General features: G+C 40.5%; 1 protein-coding gene across 1 annotated transcript in view; it reads right to left on the bottom strand.

The window, feature by feature from the left end:
* Nucleotides 1–9,693: 9,693 nt before the first annotated feature.
* Nucleotides 9,694–19,498, bottom strand: part of RSPO3 (R-spondin 3) — an 83,165-nt gene continuing 73,360 nt past the window's right edge. The window contains exon 5 of the mRNA XM_075864256.1: nt 9,694–11,571. Within this exon, the coding sequence (XP_075720371.1) occupies nt 11,439–11,571 (133 nt within the window). The 3' untranslated portion in view covers nt 9,694–11,438. The remainder of the gene's footprint in view (nt 11,572–19,498) is intronic.

Here is a 19,498-nt window from a genome sequence, read left to right as displayed (position 1 = left end):
AATTATGGTTACCTCCAAGGAAACAAATGCAGTCATAGTTGCTTTGCATCAAAATTGCTTTACTGGTAAGGACATTGCTGCTTGGAAGATTGCCACTAAATCAACCATTTAACGTATCATCAATAACTTCAAAAAGAGAGGTTCAATTGCTGTGCAAAACGCTTCAGGCTACACAAGAAAGTCAAGCAAGTGCTAGGACCGTTTCCTGAAGAGTGTTCAGCTACGGGATCGGTTCAACACCAACGCAGAGCTTGCTCAGGAATGGCAACAGGCAGGTGTCAGTACATCTGTACGCACAGTAAGGGGAAGGCTTCTGGCAGCTGGCCTGGTGTCAAGAAGGGCAGCAAAGAAGCCACTTTCCTCCAGGAAAAACATCACGGACAGACTGATATTCAACAGGAATTACAGGGATTGGACTGCAAAGGACTGGGGTAAAGTTATTTTCTCTGCTGAAGCCCCCTTCAGACTGTTTGGCACATCTGGAAAAATGATTGTCCGGAGAAGAAAAATTGCGCTACCATGAGTCGTGTGTCATGCCAACAGTAAAGCATCCTAATACCATTCATGTGTGGGGTTGCTTTTCACCCAAGGGAGTGGGCTCGCTCACAATTTTGCCTAAGAAAACTTCTATGAATAAAGAATGGTATCTAAACTTCCTCCAAGAGCAACTGTACTCCCAACGATCCAGGAACAATTTGGTGATTAACAATGCTTTTTCCAGCATGATAGAGCACCATGTCACAAGGCAAAAGTGATAACTAAGTGACTCAGTAAACAAAACATTGAAATTTTGGGCCCATGGCCAGGAAAGTCCCCAGATCTCAATCCCATTAACCCCTTCCTGACATTTGCCGTAAATGTACGTCATGGAAAGCATTGACTTCCCGCAAAATGCCGTATATTTATGGCAAATGTTTAGCACCGGTTCAGAAGCTGAGCCGGTGCCATCATCGTCGGATCTCAGCTGTATCTTACAGCTGACATCCGACTGTAATGACGGGGACCGAAATTAGCTTCGATCCCCGCCATTAACCCCTTAAGGTGTTTGCAGCTTATCGGAACCCCAGCAATGAAATTGCCGGGCTTCCGGTGGCTGCAATGGCAACCGGAGGCCTAATACTGGCCTCCTGGTCTGCCTAGCACCGAAGCCGGTCAAGATCCGCCCGGCGGCGGAGCCTGATCGGCTTCCGTAGCTGCCGGCAAGATGGCGCCGGGTCAGGAGCTGATCCGGCGTCATCAGTGGTGGAAGTCAGCTGTACTTTACAGCTGACATCCACCTGTAACGGCAGGAACCGGAGCTAGCTCCGATCCCTGCCATTAACCCCTTTGATGCAGCAATCGAAAGCGATTGCTGCATCGTAGCGGTTAGTAGCAGATCGCCAGACCTGACAGGCAATCAGGACTGGCGACTGCTGTTATGGCAACAGGAGACACAATGGTCTCCTGCTCTGCCATTACGGAAGCCGATTTAGGCCCCGCCGGGAGGCGAAGCCTAATCGGCTTGCTGTCAGTGAATGACTGACAGATCTAATACATTGCACTACATAGGTAGTGCAATGTATTAGAAAAAAAAATATCTGACCATTGGACCTTCAAGTCCCCTAGTGGGACTTGAGAAAAAGTGAAAAAAAAGTATAAAAAAGTGAAAAAAATAAAAGTTTGAAAACAATAAAAGTTTCAAGTAATCAAATAAAACACAATCCCCCTTTTACTCTTATCAAGTCCTTTATTATTGAAAAATAATAATAAACCATATGTATTTGGTATCGCCACGACCGTAACGACCTGAGGTATCAAAATATTATATTATTTATTGCACGCGGTGAACAGCGTAAATAAAAACTTAAAAAAATTTACCAGAGTTTCTGTTTTTTGGTCACTTTGCCCTACAAATATTAGAATAAAAAGTGATCAAAAAGTCGCACGTATCCAACAAATGGTACCTATAAAAACTATAGCTCGTCCCGCAAAAAACAAGCCCTCATACACCTCCGTCGACAAAAAAATGTAAAAGTTATGGTTCTCACAACTTGGCGACAGAAAAAATACATTCTTTTTACAAAAGTAATTTTATTGTGCAAAAAGTTGTAAAACATAAAAAAGTGCTATAAATTAGGTATCGCCGGAATCGTACTGACCCGCAGAATAAAGTTAACATGTCATTTATAACGCATGGTGAACGCTGTATAAAAAAAACTAAAAAAGCTGTGCCAGAATTGAGTTTTTTTGTTTACCTGGCATCCCAAAAAATAGGATAAAAGGTGATCAAAAAGTTGCATGTACCCCAAAATGGTACCAATAATAACTACAGCTCGTCCCGCAACAAACCAGCCCTCATACCGCTACATCTATGAAAAATAAAATTAGTTATGGCTCCAATAAGTCAGGAAATAAAAAAATATGCAGTTGTGCCCGAGGGGAACATTTCTTCTGTTTCAAGAGGCGATTTATCAAGGACCTAAAATTAGGGAACCATGAAGGGGAGAGCCCAAACATATCCGCTGGAAGCGACGGTGCCCGTATTATACCAGGACAACACTTTCCCAGCAAAATTCCCCAAACTACAAAGGTGCGGAGTGTGGACCAAAAGGGGCATAAAAAAGGACGCCATTTATCAGTGCGACACCAGCCTGTGCAGAAAGGATTGCTTCACAGCGTAACACACATATATGGATTATTTTATTTTATTTTTTTACCCCATTATTATACCCCCTGACTATGCCCCTGATGTACTCTACCCAGCTTACATGTACCCCCACATTATAAATGGAAACACCAGCAATACTCAAACAAATATAGTACCAAGCAAAATCCGCTCTCCAAAAGCCAAATGGTGCTCCCTCGGCTCTAAACCCTACAGCGTGCCCAAACAGCAGTTTCCTTCAACATATATGGCATCGTCATACCTGGGAGAACCCTTTTAACAATTTTTGTGGTGTGTGTCTCCAGCGTCATAAGCTTGGCATGACATATTTGCCACTGAATGGCATATCTAGGGAAAAATATAAATATTTAATTTGCACCATCCGCAGTGCATTCATTTATGGAAAAGACCTGTGGGGTGAAAATGCTCACTACAGCTCCCTCTTAATAAATGCCTTGAGAGGTGCAGTTTCCATAATGGGGTCACTTGTCAGGGGTTTCTTTTTATTATTTCACATCTGAGCCTCTGCAGTTGTGAACCAATACTTTGTAAATCGCCAAATTAGGCCTCCACTCCGCCTGGTACTCTTCACTCCTGAGCCCTGTCATATGTCCAGGCAAAAGATTAGGGTCACATATAGGGTGTTTCTAAAACCGGGAAACACCGCATAATAATTAGAGAGCTGTCTCGTTATGGTGGCACAAGCCGGGCACCACATACTGGCATATCTATGGAAAAAAAATCCCATTTTCACTCTGCAACATTGAGTGCACACTAATTTCTACAAAACACCTGCAGGGTTAAAATGCTTACTACACCCCTTGGTAAATGCATTGAGGGGTGTAGTTTCCAAAATGGGGTCACTTCTGGGGGGTTTCCACTGTTTTGGGCCCACAGGCGCCCAGAAACCAATCCAGCAACATCTGCACTCCAAATGGCGGTTCTTCCCTTCTGAGCCCTGCCGTTTGCCCAAACAGCAGTTTATGCCCACATATGGGGTATTGCCGTACTCGGGAGAAATTGCTTGGTTTCTTTTTTTCCTTTATTTATTGAGAAAATGAAAAAATTTGCGCTAAAACTACGTCTTATTGAAGAAAAAGATTGTTTTTATTTTCACTGCCCAATTCTAATAAGTTCTATGAAACATCTGTGGGGTCAAAACGCTCACTACACCCCTAGATGAATTCCTCAAGAGGTGTAGTTTCCTAAATGGAGTCACTTTTTGGGCGTTTTCATTGTTTTGTCCCCTCAGGGGCTTTGCAAATGTGACCTGGCCTCCGCAAATCATTCCTGCTAAATGTGATCTCCAAAAGCCAAATAGCGCTCTTTCCCTTCTCAGCCAATTTAGATTGTCATTTTTACGGCCTACTTCCAATAATTTATGTAAAAAACCTGTGGGGTCAAAACACTCACTATACCCCTAAATAATTTCCTCAATGGGTGTAGTTTCCAAAATGGGGTCACTTGTGGGGGGTTTCAACTGTTTTGTCCCCTCAGGGGCTTTGTAAATGTGACATGGCCTCCGCAAACCATTCCTGCTAAATGTGAACTCCAAAAGCCAAATAGCGCTCTTTCCCTTCTCAGCCACGCCGTGTCTCCAAACAACCGGTTATTACCACATGAGGGGTATTGTTTTACTCGGCAGAAATTGCTTTACAAATTTTGCGGTGCTTTTTCTCCTTCAGTCCTTGTGGAAATTATAAAAAATTAGCTAAACCTACATTTTCTTTGAAAAAATTTAGATTGTCATTTTCAGGGCCTACTTCCAATAATTTATGCAAAAAACCTGTGGGGTCAAAACACTCACTATACCCCTAGATAATTTCCTCAATGGGTTTAGTTTCCAAAATCGGGTCACTTGTGGGGGGTTTCCACTCTTTTGTCCCCTCAGGGGCTTTGTAAATGTGACATGACCTCCGCAAACCATTCCTGCTAAATGTGAACTCCAAAAGCCAAATAGCGCTCTTTCCCTTCTCAGCCACGCCCTGTCTCCAAACAACCGTTTATTACCACATGTGGGGTATTGTTTTACTCGGGAGAAATTGCTTTACAAATTTTGCAGTGCTTTTTCTCCTTCAGTCCTTGTGGAAATGATAAAAAATTAGCTAAACCTACATTTTCTTTGAAAAAATTTAGATTTTAATTTTCACGGCCTACTTCCAATAATTTCTGTAAAAAACCTGTGCGGTCAAAATGCTCACTACACCCCTAGATAATTTCCTTGAGGTGTGTAGTTTCCCAGAAGGGGTCACTTTTGGGAGATTTTCACTGTTTTGGCACCGCAAGAGCCCTTCAAACCTGACATGGTTCCTAAAATATATTCTAACAATAATAAGGCCCCAAAATCCACTAGGTGCTCCTTTGCTTCTGAGGCCGGTGCTTCAGTCCAGTAGCACGCTAGGGCCACATGTGGGATATTTCCTAAATCTGCAGAACCTGGGCAACAAATATTGAGTTGCATTTCTCTGGTAAAACCTTCTGTGTTATAAAAAAACTGTATTAAATATGTATTTCTGAAAAAAAATATGAAATTTGTAAATTTCACCTCTACTGTGCTTTAATTCCTGTGAAATGTGTACAGGGTTAAGACATTTTCTAAATGCTGTTTTGAATACTTTGAGGGGTGAAGTTTTTAAAATGGGGTGACTTTTTGGGGGTTTCTAATATATAAGGCCCTCAAAGCCACTTCACAAGTGAACTGGCCCCTGTAAAAATAGCCTTTTGAAATTTTCTTGAAAATGTGAGAAATTGCTGCTAAAGTTCGAAGCCTTGTGATGTCATAGAAAAATAAAAGGATGTTCAAAAAACGATGCCAATCTAAAGTAGACATATGGGGGATGTTAATTAGCAAGAATTTTGTGTATTATAACTGCCTGTCTTACAAGTAAATACATTTAAATTGAGAAAAATGCAAATTTTTGCAATTTTTCGCTAAATTTTGGTGTTTTTCACAATTAAATACTGAACATATTGAGCAAATTTTGCCAGTAACTTAAAGTGCAATGTGTCACGAGAAAACAATCTCAGAATCGCTTGGATAGATGAAAGCATTCCGTAGTTATTACCACATAAAGTGAAACATGTCAGATTTGAAAAATGAGGCTCTGACAGGAAGGTCAAAAGTGGCCAAAGAGGGAAGGGGTTAAGAACCTGTGGTCAATCCTCAAAAAGCGAGTGGACAAACCAAAACACAGAAATTGTGATAAACTCCAAGCACTGATTAGGCAAGAATGGGTTGCCATCAGACAGGATTTGGCCTAGAAGCTGATATCCAGCATGCCAGGGCGAATTGCGTAAGTCTTTAAAAAGAAGGGGTAACACTGTAAATATTGAGTCTTTGCATAAGCTTTATGTATTTGTCAATAAAAGTTTAAAAACTTATGAAATGCTTATAATTGTACTTTAGTATACCATAGAAACATCTGACTAAAAGATCTAAAAACACTGAAGCAGCAAACTTTGTGAAAACCAAAATTTGTGTCAGTCTCAGAACTTTTGGCCAGGACTGTACACTGATATGTAACTGTGGAAAGCAATGGTATTCAGTAGAAAATATATCCACCATTTAAAGTCCACAAAAAGAGCAGTGAGCCACTTCCAGCTAGAGAAATTCCATGATTCACAATTGCAGATTTTGGTCAATATTTTGCATCCATATATTTAAGCCAAAACTAAGAGAGGGCCTAAAACACAAAAGAGGTGCAGATATTTCCATTATATTTTTTCTCTCCTTATGTCCCAATCCTGGTTTTGGCTTACAAATTGGCCGGGTTTAGTTTTTCTTGTTGTCGGCTGCAGTCTTTGTGAATGAGTGCTTATTTAGGATTTACATGCAAGCCTTTCTTTCAGAGCTCTTTAACCAGGTTGTTCCCTGTCGCCTCTCTTATTTAAAAATTACCTTGGAAACGCTTGCACAGTATCTAAGGGATTTCACCCTCTACAGGACACTGAAATAGGGTCTAGCTAACTTAAACTAGCGTTATTCGCTGATGATGTCATCCTTTTTTTTTCAGAGACACCCGCATCCACCTGTTAAAGGTCTTACAGCTAATTAAGAAATACAGGACCTTTTCAGGTTGCCGCATCAATGTGACAAAAAGCTAAGTCTTAGAATTGGGAAATCCTTTTCTCCAGGCCTTCTGGAAAACCCTGGAAAGATCACTCTGCTCCACTCATTCCCATATTACATCTTTTGTAATAAAAATTGGCAAAACACTGGATACCCTGTACAATTTTAATTATCCCCCTATCTTTACTAAAATATGTGCGAAGCTCAACAGGTGACAACATCTACATCTTACTTCCTTAGGACGTTAGCATCTGATTAAAATTATTTCCTTTCTGAAATTGTTATTTTCTTTAGACAATCCTTATCCTTCCCCAACATAAACATATAGTATCTTTTTCTTAAAATCAGCCTTTGTCAGGTTTATCTGGGTTGGAAGAAGCCACGTATTGCCCTCCAAAAGTTTATGTTGAGCAAACCGTATGGTGGACTTAACTTTCCAAATTTATTGGGATCTAATCTTGCTTGTCTCTTCATATGTGATTGATTGATTAAACTAGTCATTCCATTATTCTGGCACCTCATTAAAAGATTTAGCTTCTCCATGGAATTTCAAATCGTTGCTTCATACCAGGTATACCAAGCTCCACAAAACTTAAAGCCTACATTGTTTTAAGGAACACTATTGTTATTTGGAAAGAACGGCGAAAATGTTTCAAATTCCCATTTCTCATCTCCAAGCACATGCCTTTCTGGGGACATCTGGCTTTTATGGCAGGTGTAGATAATAAATTCATAAGGCAATATAGAAATAGAGAAATTAATTCTCCCAAACAACTATTAAATTTTGAGAGTAAGCGATGACTCACTTTCAGTGAAGTGTTAAAGGAAAGGTGTCATTAATTTTTTTTTTTTTTTTATCATATTGCTTTTAATATGATAATAACATAAATTGTATTTATTTATATTCTCGTGTTCTAATTTTTACTTTGTTCTTATTTTTACTTCTCTATGGGGGCTGCCATTTTTTTTCATCTCTGTATGTGTCGATTAACGACACATACAGAGATGGAATACGGCACTTACAACCCCATAGAGAATGCAAATGGGAGCCGTTCCATTCACTGCAGTGTACGCCGTCTGTGTTGGAACGGCGCATGCGCCGCTCCCACACAGACCAAAACTAAGCTCAACTAAGCGAAATCCGGTGCCATTTTCATGTGGACCGGAAGCTGCTGCCGGACAGTAGGATGACGACTTCAAGGAAGCGAAGGCGCAAGGAATAGGAGCAAAGGTGGCAGGAGCAGGTAATTTATGTTGGTGTATGTGATGTGTGTATTATGTTCGTGTATGTTCGTGTTATACAGTCTGCTGAGCACTGTATCTAATCCTCCTACACTGTGCAGTTGCTCAGAAAATGGCAGCACACAGTGTAGGAGGTTTGAAGATTCAAACCCCTCCTTCTCCTGGCACTAGCCAGAATAAGGGAGGGGGGATTGTGTGAGGACACTAGAGAGAGTGTGTCTACCCCAAATTTGCAGCATAAAGCAATGAGGTTGCTTTACCACATTGACCATGCTGCAATTTTGGGAACTGCTCTCTCTAGTGGCCAGCACATGGAAATGTTATAAATTAGAATCTAATTTATAATATTTCCTGACTTGTGAATGTGAAAAAATTAAAAAAATTAAAACAATGTGTAATTGTTTAACCAAAAAAAAAATAAAAAAAAATTATAGCGACACCTTCCCTTTAACTCACTCTGGAATCTCTAGACACCGTTACTTACAATACCTACAATTATACTCCTTTTTTAGATTCCGCTTTCACAACCCAAAGAGTGAAGGTGTCACAAATACGTTTGATGACCTATCAGGCCAATGCGATTAGATACACAAATATTTAGTAAGACTATTGTTTGATACGCCAGTCCTAGTGTCACAAAGGGTCTGTGGACCCACTGGGCTATACCGACTTGGCGGTAAGGCAGATGGCCAACAGGGAGCAGGTGAAGGTCTATAGTTTATATAGGTACCTGTGGCAGCTCAGACAGCAGCAGGGCAGGCTCGGCTGGGACTAAGCAGCAGGTAGACGTCAGGCGAGGTGAAGCAGGTCAGACGTGGATACAGCATGACATGACTTTGGCACAGCACAGTGCTAGACCAGGATGGTATGGAATGCAAGGAACAGGAGCTGGAACAGGTACAGAAACAGGAACTGGAATAGGTACAGGAACAGGAAACACACTAGGAGGCCATCACATAGACAAACTAGGAAACAACAACAATGCTCAGGCATAGAAGCAGGCGACTGGACACCTCTTATAGTCCAGGGTACTCATGGGTCAAACTTCATCAAAAGGTCCGGTGCGCACACCCTACGGGATCTGGCTGAGGTGAGTGGACGCGAGCGCTGGCAGCTCATGAGGAGGAGGCTGGGGCCAGCGCTTGCCGACTCGTGGCTGCGGCTATCAGGAGGGGATTGGAGCTGACAGCCCGCAGCCCCGGACATTACACCTAGTTTGCAGCCTGCAGAACTAAGGTGCAACCAATTTTTTAAGAGACGCAGCCTGTGCTGTCTGTGCGCCAGAAAGTGAAATCTATGCCAACTAAGAGCTAGCGTAGATTTCTGCTATAATTTATGCCAATTTCTGGCGTAAATTATAGTAAAAGTGTTTGGCTGTGGGTGGCTCTCACCTCTTGCTAAGCGCTGCTTACTTTTTTAAAAGTAGCGAAAGCGGTGGAAAATGGTAAAAAGTCTAAAATTATTGTATCCCATTATTTGGAACATTTTAATGTGACCAAAGTGGCGTAAACCTTTTTTGAAAATCCTGCCACTATCTCCTCATTATATAAAGCTTTGTGATAGTGTTTCTTTTATTTTATTTTGTGATTAATCTGTTGGAAAAAGTTAATCAAACTTTGAAAAACAAAGAAAAGATTCTATCTTAACTTCAATTCTACTAAATAGTGCATATCCTCTTCAAGGTGATTGTATAGTGAATGAAACCAGAATATTCAATTATTAACTGTAAAACACAAACTTGTTCAAGAAATATATTTATTGTAGTGGAATTTCTTTCAACAGATAGACACAACGTTATTGAAGTTGTGCCCCTTCATCCTCCATGCTGATCGATAAGCAGATTATAAAATAATACTTAGCTTTTCCAGAAGATAACATAACTGGAAAAATGTACATTGCTTTCATGACCTATTGCTTCGTTCTGTATTCCTTAATGCTTCTGCCCCTCACAACCAAACTTCTTAGCTGCTGGAAGGGACTGCAACTGGCAGATCAATGTTTCCAAGACCATCCCAACAACTGAAGGATTAGAGGTCTAGGTCAGTAGAAGGTTTTTTTTTTTTAACATGCCGAAAGATGCTTGATAGATATAGCAGTAAAATAAAAGCAAAGGATAGAACATGCTGCCCTGCACAATTCTGTTTGGGACACTACGTCCATCTGGAAACCATTCTGATATTCAATACATTAAACAGAATTTCTAGCAAAGCGCGATAATATTCCCTTCAAGAATTTCTTCCGAGGTTGCAGAGAGACAACCACTACAAGCTTTTAGAATTGCCAACTGCACTTCTAAAATGTATGAGCGTATCTTATATTTTTTTATTTGTTCACCATAGAAAGGATAGTAGGCAAGGCCAAGTGTTATTTTTTTATATTTTAATGTCCAGTAATGAAAACAAAAAAAGCCTGTTGTTGGTCATATATATTCATGTAGTAAATCTAGGTAACACATCTAAACATATTGACCATTGACTACTTGCATCTGTTTACCTGATCCATCACAGATTCTTCTTCAGTCAAGAACTGAATGTATTAGGCCATTATTTAGGTGAATTTCTTATGGAAATGCTAAGTAGCAAGAAGAAATGAGAATCCAGCTGTCATGGTGGCTGATAGTTCTTCTTCTTGGGTCTATCATCTTAAGCAAGATACAACTTTGACCACTGGATTGCTCCATTGACAGCGGTTTAGCAAACAAACACATATACACTTTTACTGGGGATATGATTATGTCAGCAGTTAAATATGTGAATGCTAATAAATTAAAATAATGTCTAACCATTTTACAAAAACAGAGCAGCTTTGCTTTGAGATTAGTGTTGCCGTTCTTTCTATAGATAGCCGTATAAGTAACATTATCCTCCAGCACAATTTTGTCGGTTAGTTTATGTAAGGCAGTGTCAATAATTGACACAAATAAAACTCAGTCCATACTTCGTACCTAAGCTGAATTGAATATTTTGAGAAATTCCAATTCTTCAGGCAGCAAGGGGTGAGGTAACCATTATTTTACTGGCTATGGCATGCCATGTGTACCATCGGTAAGTGTAATTTTTTATGACTTAACACAGAAATATGTTAGACAAAACAATGCGGTAGACTTCAACATATAATAATCAGTGAAAAATACTTTACAAAATAGAGGAAATGTTGCTATTAACAATTATATAAAGTCTGATTTTTTTTTTACAGATGCACACAAGCATATAATTCTGAAGCATCCACAGAACATTTCCAGCAATTCGGCTGTCTGTCTTTACACTCCATCTTTGTCTGTAATTCCGCAGAAAATACACAAGAGGCTTGGAATGTTGCTTAGGCCTTGGCTGCATGAGAACTATCCAATCCATCTAGAGTCTTCGACACCTGGGGATGTGATTAATATAGCAGCACAAGAAGTCAGTCAAAATGGCGCAACGCCTTTCAGGTCCAATAAGAGCTCAAGAAAGATTTTGGCTGCATCTTCTTCTCGTTCATCTCCTAAGCTCTGATTTCTCTTTGCTTGCCTTCTCCTCGCTGAGCCTTTTCCTGCTTTTTCTGCCTTTGTTTTCTTGGCACATCTCCTTCTTTTTTTCTCTGTTTATTCTTTTTCGTTTCGTCTTTGCCTTTTACCCTGAAATTACAAATAAGACTCCAGTAAATTTACTGAGAAGAAGACAAAATGTCTGTCAATATATTTTGTGATGCCATAACACATTCCATACATATAGCACACAGTAAAGTAAGTAAGGTTGGCCCTATGTCCTCTATGGACTGAATAAGGAGCATTGGTTATAGATCATGTCGCTTGTTTCCTTAGACTTCCAGAACATCACTATGATTCTTATGAAGATAGCATTCAGAGAGACACTCGTAAAAATGGTCATAGAAACCACAAAGACAGAATGGAGGACCTTGTGTTATGCTCATCCAAGGGTATACATAACATAGAGGCAAAACATGCAGTTTTTACGTGACCCCTGCAGTAAAAAAGGGAGCCCAGCCCAAGTTGGCTTTATCCCTTATTTTAATGGGTGGTGTAAATCTCCACAGACCCGACAACATTAGCAAAGACGTGTACGGGGAATTAACCCAAGGATGATGAATAGGATCTGGGGGACAAATAAGCACCAAGTTCTCTGTCCTAGGTGGTTAGGAGTGTAGTGGTGTTAACCGGCACCAAAACAGGGCCCCATTGTAAATCTATCGTATGGGACACCTGTACTCATCCCTTATTTTACCAGAGACAGTTAATAAGTTATCAGGCGTGTCAACTGCTGGTGAAAATAATTTTTGGGTAGCATGTATCTTATATATTTACAGCTTAGTGGAACATTGTCAAATTTATAGAGCAAAATTGTAGAATATTTGAATAAAATATATTTTAATGAAATATTTAGCTTTTATTAAAAGTTAGCTAGTCAAAGTCAGCATTAATATTAAATAATATTTACACCCTAATGATCTGTTCTAAAGGAGTGTGACAAAAAACAGACCTGTGGGGTACAAGCTAAATGCAAACCCTCTTACACTGTATTGCTCAAGCAAGCATAACACATTAAAAAGCTTGATGATATGTTTTTATTTTCTATGTGGAGCCAGTCCAGATATTGAGTGTTTGACATTATCCCCCACAAACGCTAACCTAACATCTTACAGCTGTTACGAGCGATTACCCAAGTCTGAAAATATTGCAACATATGAAAAATACATAGATTTCTCCTCAGTCACTAGGTCATTGGTGCAAAAAGTAATTTAGCTGAATAATAAAGCATACATTTCTTATTGAACGTATAAGCATATGTGCACGAAGCAATGTGAAATCATTTGAATGTAAAGTAGAAAATTCCATACAGCCTATATGGAGATGACATCACTAAACCATTAAAGGGGTTGTCCCGTAATTAAATATTACATTTCTCTTTTAAATTACACAAAACACATTCATTTCTCAATTGTATTCATTTTAAAAAATGCTCTGGTGCTGAGATAATGCTGTTACAAACTCGTTATCCCCCCCCCCGCAGTGTTTTTTTTTAAACTCCCTCTCAGAACATCTACCCAATGTATTTAGGGCTCCTAATGTGCAGGTTCCTATTTACTGGACTGCATTTCCACCTTATTTACATTGATATGTGGATGAAATCAGGATACATGTATCAAAGGTAAAAAATATTTATTTTCCTCATGCTCTTCAGAAATTACTTATAGCTGAATAAACACTTAGTGTGGACAAACCAATGATGGGAACGGCAGAAATGTTTTTGTTTTTTTGTTTTGTTTTTTTTGTTTTTGTTTTTTTTAGCTGTAGTTGCCTCCACCTTCCCTATAAAGCAGATGCCATTCATCCCTGAAATTACCTTGTCATTGGTAGAACTCTTTAAACTTGTTGTGTAATTTTATCACCAATAATAGCTCATATAATGGGTCTAATGTATGAAATGGGAAAACGTAACAAATGTGGGTTCAGATTTTAATTTCTAAACTGCCTGAAAAGATGATAGCTGAACTCTAAATTATAGTTTTCCTACATGAAGTCCATTTTTTCTCTGCTCACATAATATGAATTACTTTGGCATTTCCTCTATCACAGATATCTACTTATTTAGGCCTGCATAATATAAATATATATATACACACACACACACACACACACACACACCTACACACACACACACACACACACACACACACACACACACACATAATACTTTCGCATTCTAGATACCTTGATAACGTGCTTGAAGTTAAAGGGGTTTTCCCATCAGAGACGTTTATGACATATCCACAGGATATGTCATAAATGTTAGATAGGTGCAGGTCCCAACCTGTTCTACCTCTGTTCCCCCGGCTGACTCGTGTGATTTCCGACCATCAAGAAAGAAAAGCTGAGCTACGCTGCTTCCGTAAGTCCCATAGAGCTCAATGGTAGTTATGGAAATAGCGTAGCTCGCATGCTACGCTGCTTCCGTAACTGCCATTCACTACTATGGGAGTTACGGAAACAGCGTAGCCCAGCGAGTTACGCTTTGTCCATAATTCATGGCCGGAAATCACACACTTCAGCCACAACACAGAGCAGTAGAACAGGGTTTAGGTGGTCCTGTTCTAAATATAGGTCCAGGTCCCAGAGGTGAGACCCGCATCTATCTGACATTTATGACATATCCTCTGGATATGTCATAAATGTCTCTGATGGGAAAACCCCTTTAAAGAAGAACCCATGTGAAACACAATCTATGATTTATGGGAGCTGTGTTAAAGATATTTCTGGTACTCACGGCATGTATGAGTAAATCGTACAATCAATGATGCGTAGGAGAGCCATGCACACCAGACCTTCCAAAACATTTAGTAATTTCATTTAATATGCAGGTCAAGTGCTCATTGACCACTTTCCATTTTTTATCATAATTAACTAATTACAATGACCGAATATGTAATAATATCCACAACAATATTTTTAGTGCCTATAGTAAATAGTGAATGGGTTTTGTCATCCTGAATACATTAACGCTGGGCAAGATCTGTAGAAGTAGTACTTGTCCTGCCCAGTTTCTTCTCTAGTGCTCTACCAGTCAGTACAGAGTGAGAAATGAAGCAAGATCGCCAGAATCACTTGTGGCGATATTGAGGGAGGTGAAACCACAAAGGTTTATCCTTGGTGTTCCTAAATAATATAGTACAGATGCTTTTTAAGAATTAAACTGATAAAAAAAAAGCTGAATTTTTTTTCAAGGTCTCAAAATTACTTAGTTATAAATATCACCTTATCAGATCTGCGCAACCAGGTGATACAAGGTTACATTTGTCAGCTTTAGGCCAAATGCACACGATGCGTATTACGTGCGGATTTGCCGTGCGTCTTTTCATGCGGCAAATCCGCCGCGAAATACAGTAGCAGCAAAGTAAATTAGATTTCAAGAAATCTTATCTATACGTTGCATTTTTTTTCTACGCGGAAATTGACCTGCTGTGCGCAATTTAAATTCTGCAACATGTCAATTTATCTTACAATTCGCAAGCAGAAGCGCATCTGACTAGTTTTAAAAGAAAACGCACCAAAATCCGCAGCATAAAAACGAATCTATTTCCGCATCAAAATGTAAAAACCGCATAAAAACACAGAATTTACCTGCGGAACTACCTGCGTATACCTGCGGTTTTGATGCAGATTTTCTGCACCAAATTCCGCAAATTCCGCATTTAGCCTTATTCTGCTACTCTTGCTATAGTTTAAAGGGGAACTAATATTTGAAGTGTTCATAATGCCCTCTTTCACACTGCGTCTTACGTATACACCGGGAAAATCTCTTGACTTATACGTTAAATGAAGGCTGTGACGGAGGCCTAGCAGTGGAGTCTTTTATACAGGTGACCATTTAAGACAGCTGTCTTTAATGCAGGCACCAAGTTGATTTGGAGCATGTAAGGGCATGCCCCCACGTGGCGGATTTCCTCCGCAACTGTCCGCATCAATGCCGCACAGAATCTGCGTTGCAGATTCTGCGGCGGATCTGCCCAAAATGTGCAGTAAATTGATGCGGACTAGCTGCTGCGGACTGCGGGAAAAGTGCTTCCCTTCTCCCTATCAGTGCAGGATAGAGAGAAGGAACAGCACTTTCCCTAGTGAAAGTAAACGAATTTCATACTTACCGGCCGTTGTCTTGGTGACGTGTCCCTCTTTCGCCATCCAGCCCGACCTCCCTGGATGACGCGGCAGTCCATGTGACCGCTGCAGCCTGTGATTGGCTGCAGCCGTCACTTAGACTGAAACGTCATCCTGGGAAGCCGGACTGGAGACAGAAGCAGGGAGTTCTCGGTAAGTATGAACTTCTATTTTTTTGACAGGTTGCTGTATATTGTGATCGGTAATCACTGTCCAGGGTGCAGAAACAGTTACTGCCGATCGCTTAACTCTTTCAGCACCCTGGACAGTGACTATTTACTGACGTCTCCTAGCAACGCTCCCGTAATTACGGGAGCCCCATTGACTTCCTCAGTCTGGCTGTAGACCTAGAAATACATAGGTCCAGCCAGAATGAAGAAATGTCATGTCAAAAAAGCAAGACGCATCCGCAGCACATATAACATTTTCATGACAGCTGCGGACTTCATTGCGGAATTTAGAATCTCCATTGAAGTCAATGGAGAAATTCCGCCATGAGTCCGCAACCAGTCCGCCACAACTCCGCAACATCCCTTGCATGCTGCGGACACCAAATTCCGCTCCGCAGCCTATGCTCCGCAGCAGAATTTTACGCATCGTCTAAACGAACACTGCTAAATAAAAGTGGAAGTCAATGGAGAAACGGCTCCGCTGCGGATTAACGCTGCGGAGTGTCCGCTGCGGAATTCAAGAGGAATTCCGCCACGTGTGGCTTTGGCCTAACTGGTCTGGAGAAGGCTGAACTCTTAATGGTTGGTAGGGGATCAAATACTTATTTCTCTGTGCACAATGCAAATAAATATATATAATTTTGACTATGTGATTTTCTTTTTTCTTTTTTATATAATCTATCTCTCACTGGTAAAATTAACCTAGCCTAAAAATTCTAGACTGTTCATGTCTTTGATAGTGGGCAAACTTACAAAATCAGCAAGGGATCAAATACTTATTTCCTTCACTGTATGGTGACAAATACGTATACGTTTTACGTATGCAAACAGAGTATAAGATTGCATACATTGTCCATACGTCGCCATTGACTTCCATACAAAATAAAAATGCATACGTTTTTGAAAAGTGCTGAATAATGTAGTAGACCACGCTTTTCAGGACATGGAAAAAAAAGGATCCGATGTAAGCACACAAAATGTATACACAAACTACACAATTAGGGCACCTGTCCTGACCATAGAAATCAATGTGCATCTCTTTTATGCTTTTCCCTTAGACAGTTTTGAAAAGTTACTAGAAAAATGGGCGTGGTCAAGAGGAGTCCCAAAATGCTCCAGCTTTGTTAATGGCATGCACCATTTTTTTACTGCAAAATATTGATGTAAAGTACGCCAGCCATGAAGTGGCATAAAAAAGAGAAAAGTGTCAAGCAAGACATGCAAAATTTATCATACAGTGTGCGCAAATGCGTGATATATTTGGTGCAGTTTTAATTTCTGCGTGTCTGGTCTAGTTTTATACTATCTATCTTTAAGACATCTCCCCTACTGGGCAAAGCTTTAGGCTTCGTTCACATCTGCGTCAGGGTCCCGTTCTGATGTTCTGTCGGAGCTTCCCGTCAGAATGGGATCCTGACTGAAACAAACGGAAATATTAGGTTTCCGTTTGCATCACCATTGATTGCAATGGTGACGGATCCAGTGCCAATGGTTTCCGTTTGTCTCAGTTGTGCAAAGGTTCCGTTGTTTTTACTACGCTATTCATTCCGTCTATGGTTTCTGTTTGTGTCAGTCAAGGTCCCATTCTGCCTGGAAGCTCCGACGGAACATCAGAATGGGACCCTGACGCAGATGTGAACGAAGCCTAAAAAAGAAGGATAAAAAAAAAATTATGAAATCCTGGAAATATCAAGACAAGCTGCATATTATGACTCCTATTGTTGGCCTTAGCTAATCTTTAAGAAAACATCAAAACCCTCATCGGGATTTAATTGGGTATTAGAAAATTATTACATTGTAACAAATAATTAAACGCCGGACCTTTACTTGCAAACGTTGAAACTACCACTGGGTGGCATCCTTACTCAAGTAAAGTTAAACCAGCAAAAGATAATGTTAATTGTATTATTCTAAAGTCTACATTGTCTAAAGAGAATAGATTTCTGTCAACTGTCCATCTAAAAGGTGTGTAGAGATACATGGATTGGACAGGATGGATTTTTCTGATTTTGTCCTTAAGATACTGTAATTGCTCATTCACACGAACATGAATCTCTTCCATGTGACGGCCGTTAAAACAATTTTAACATGTATTTTAATGGGGCCGTTCACGTGACCATTGTTTCAATGGAACGTGTGAACGGTCTTTTGAAAAATAGGACATGTCCTATTTTCTTTCGTATCACGCATCCCTCCATAGACTGTAGTCTGTGGAGGATCCGTGACAACGCGTCCCACACGGGTCCATCGCAGATGTGGAAAACTGCAGTTTTTCCCATCCGAGGTGGGCCACGTTCGTGTGAGTGTGAATGTAGCCTAAATGGTGCCAGAGGAGTCGCCTCCTTGTTTGACAAAGATGCAGAATCAGGACTGATAACTCTTTGCTGGACAGTTGTTTGGTCATCAATTGTAGAACACTTCATATAAACATAACTTAACCCGGTTCTGACTAAAGTGGGTTTTACATTGTGTGATTATTGGGCAGACAAGCGTTCATAGAACGCTCGTTGACGATAATTGCCCTGTGTAAACAGGGCAGCGATCAGATGAACGAGCAAAAGTTAAATATTATCGTTGTCAGAAGAACATCACCTTGTGTAAACAGGAAGACGCGCTGCCTACGTGATAATAATGGATGGGGACGAGGGATCAGAATAACGACTGCTCGTCCCTATCCATAGCTCCGTGTGACAGGAGCAAACGAGTGCCGATCAACGATGTCTCGTTGATTGGCGCTCGCTGCACCAGACAAAATCGACCATTGTAATAGGGTCTTTATGGTCCTTTTACTCTGCCCAATATGGGCTGTGAAAACGAGTGCCGATCAACAAGACAGCTGGTCGATCAGCTCTCATTTGCTCCTTTCACAAGGAGCAATGATTGGTTATTTAAGGGGACGAGCGATTGTTACCACAATTATTTATCCCCATGCATTTCCATCATGTCGGCAGCACATCTCCCTTTTTACACAGGGAGATGTGCTGCCGACTAGTGACCATTTTATTGGCAGCATAAATGAGCCGATGAACGAGCGTTTGCTTGTTCATCGGCTGATCGTTGCCCTGATCAGGAACAATGATCGGGAACAAGTGTTCAATAGCCCGTGTAAAAGGCTCTTTAATCACCTAGCCATGTGATTGAGAAAATATAAGGCTGTGTAAGTGAAAAATAACTCAGGATTTTTACAGGAGAGATTCCAATGGCTTTTGTGGCCACAGTGGAGAACACAAAATGCCCCATGGTGCTATATACTCACTTTTCCACCTTTCTACATTCAGTACATCACACATTTTTATATTGGGCGGTTATTAGGTGGGTGATATTATTTATGTCATATTTCCGGTGGTGTTAGAAGGCCAAGACTACACTAAGACTTTTTGTAGCGCTACTGATTTATTTTAACTATTGAGCTACAACTGCAGTTCAAATGGAATACGTTGGGTTGCATGCAATCTTGTGGACTGCAGCTGTCACTCAATAGTTAAAATCAATCAGTAGTGCTACAAAAAAGTCTCAGTGTAGCCCTAGCCCTTGGGTGGTTAAGGGGGTAATACCCAGTATTTCTTGTAGTCTACACTGATTGCTCTCGGGCTTCTCTGCTCTGGTGGCCGCCGCTCTGGGTCATGATGCTGTCCAGCGTCAGAACATAGTTTGCAGCGACAGTGTAGAACTGGTATCTGACGACTATATGGTCACTCTATAGACTGCAGTGTGATAATACT

Source organism: Rhinoderma darwinii, chromosome 4, assembly GCF_050947455.1.
Source record: "Rhinoderma darwinii isolate aRhiDar2 chromosome 4, aRhiDar2.hap1, whole genome shotgun sequence".
Taxonomy (NCBI): domain Eukaryota; kingdom Metazoa; phylum Chordata; class Amphibia; order Anura; family Rhinodermatidae; genus Rhinoderma; species Rhinoderma darwinii.
The sequence above is the reverse complement of the archived record's forward strand: the minus strand, read 5'-3'. Positions and strand labels throughout refer to the sequence as shown.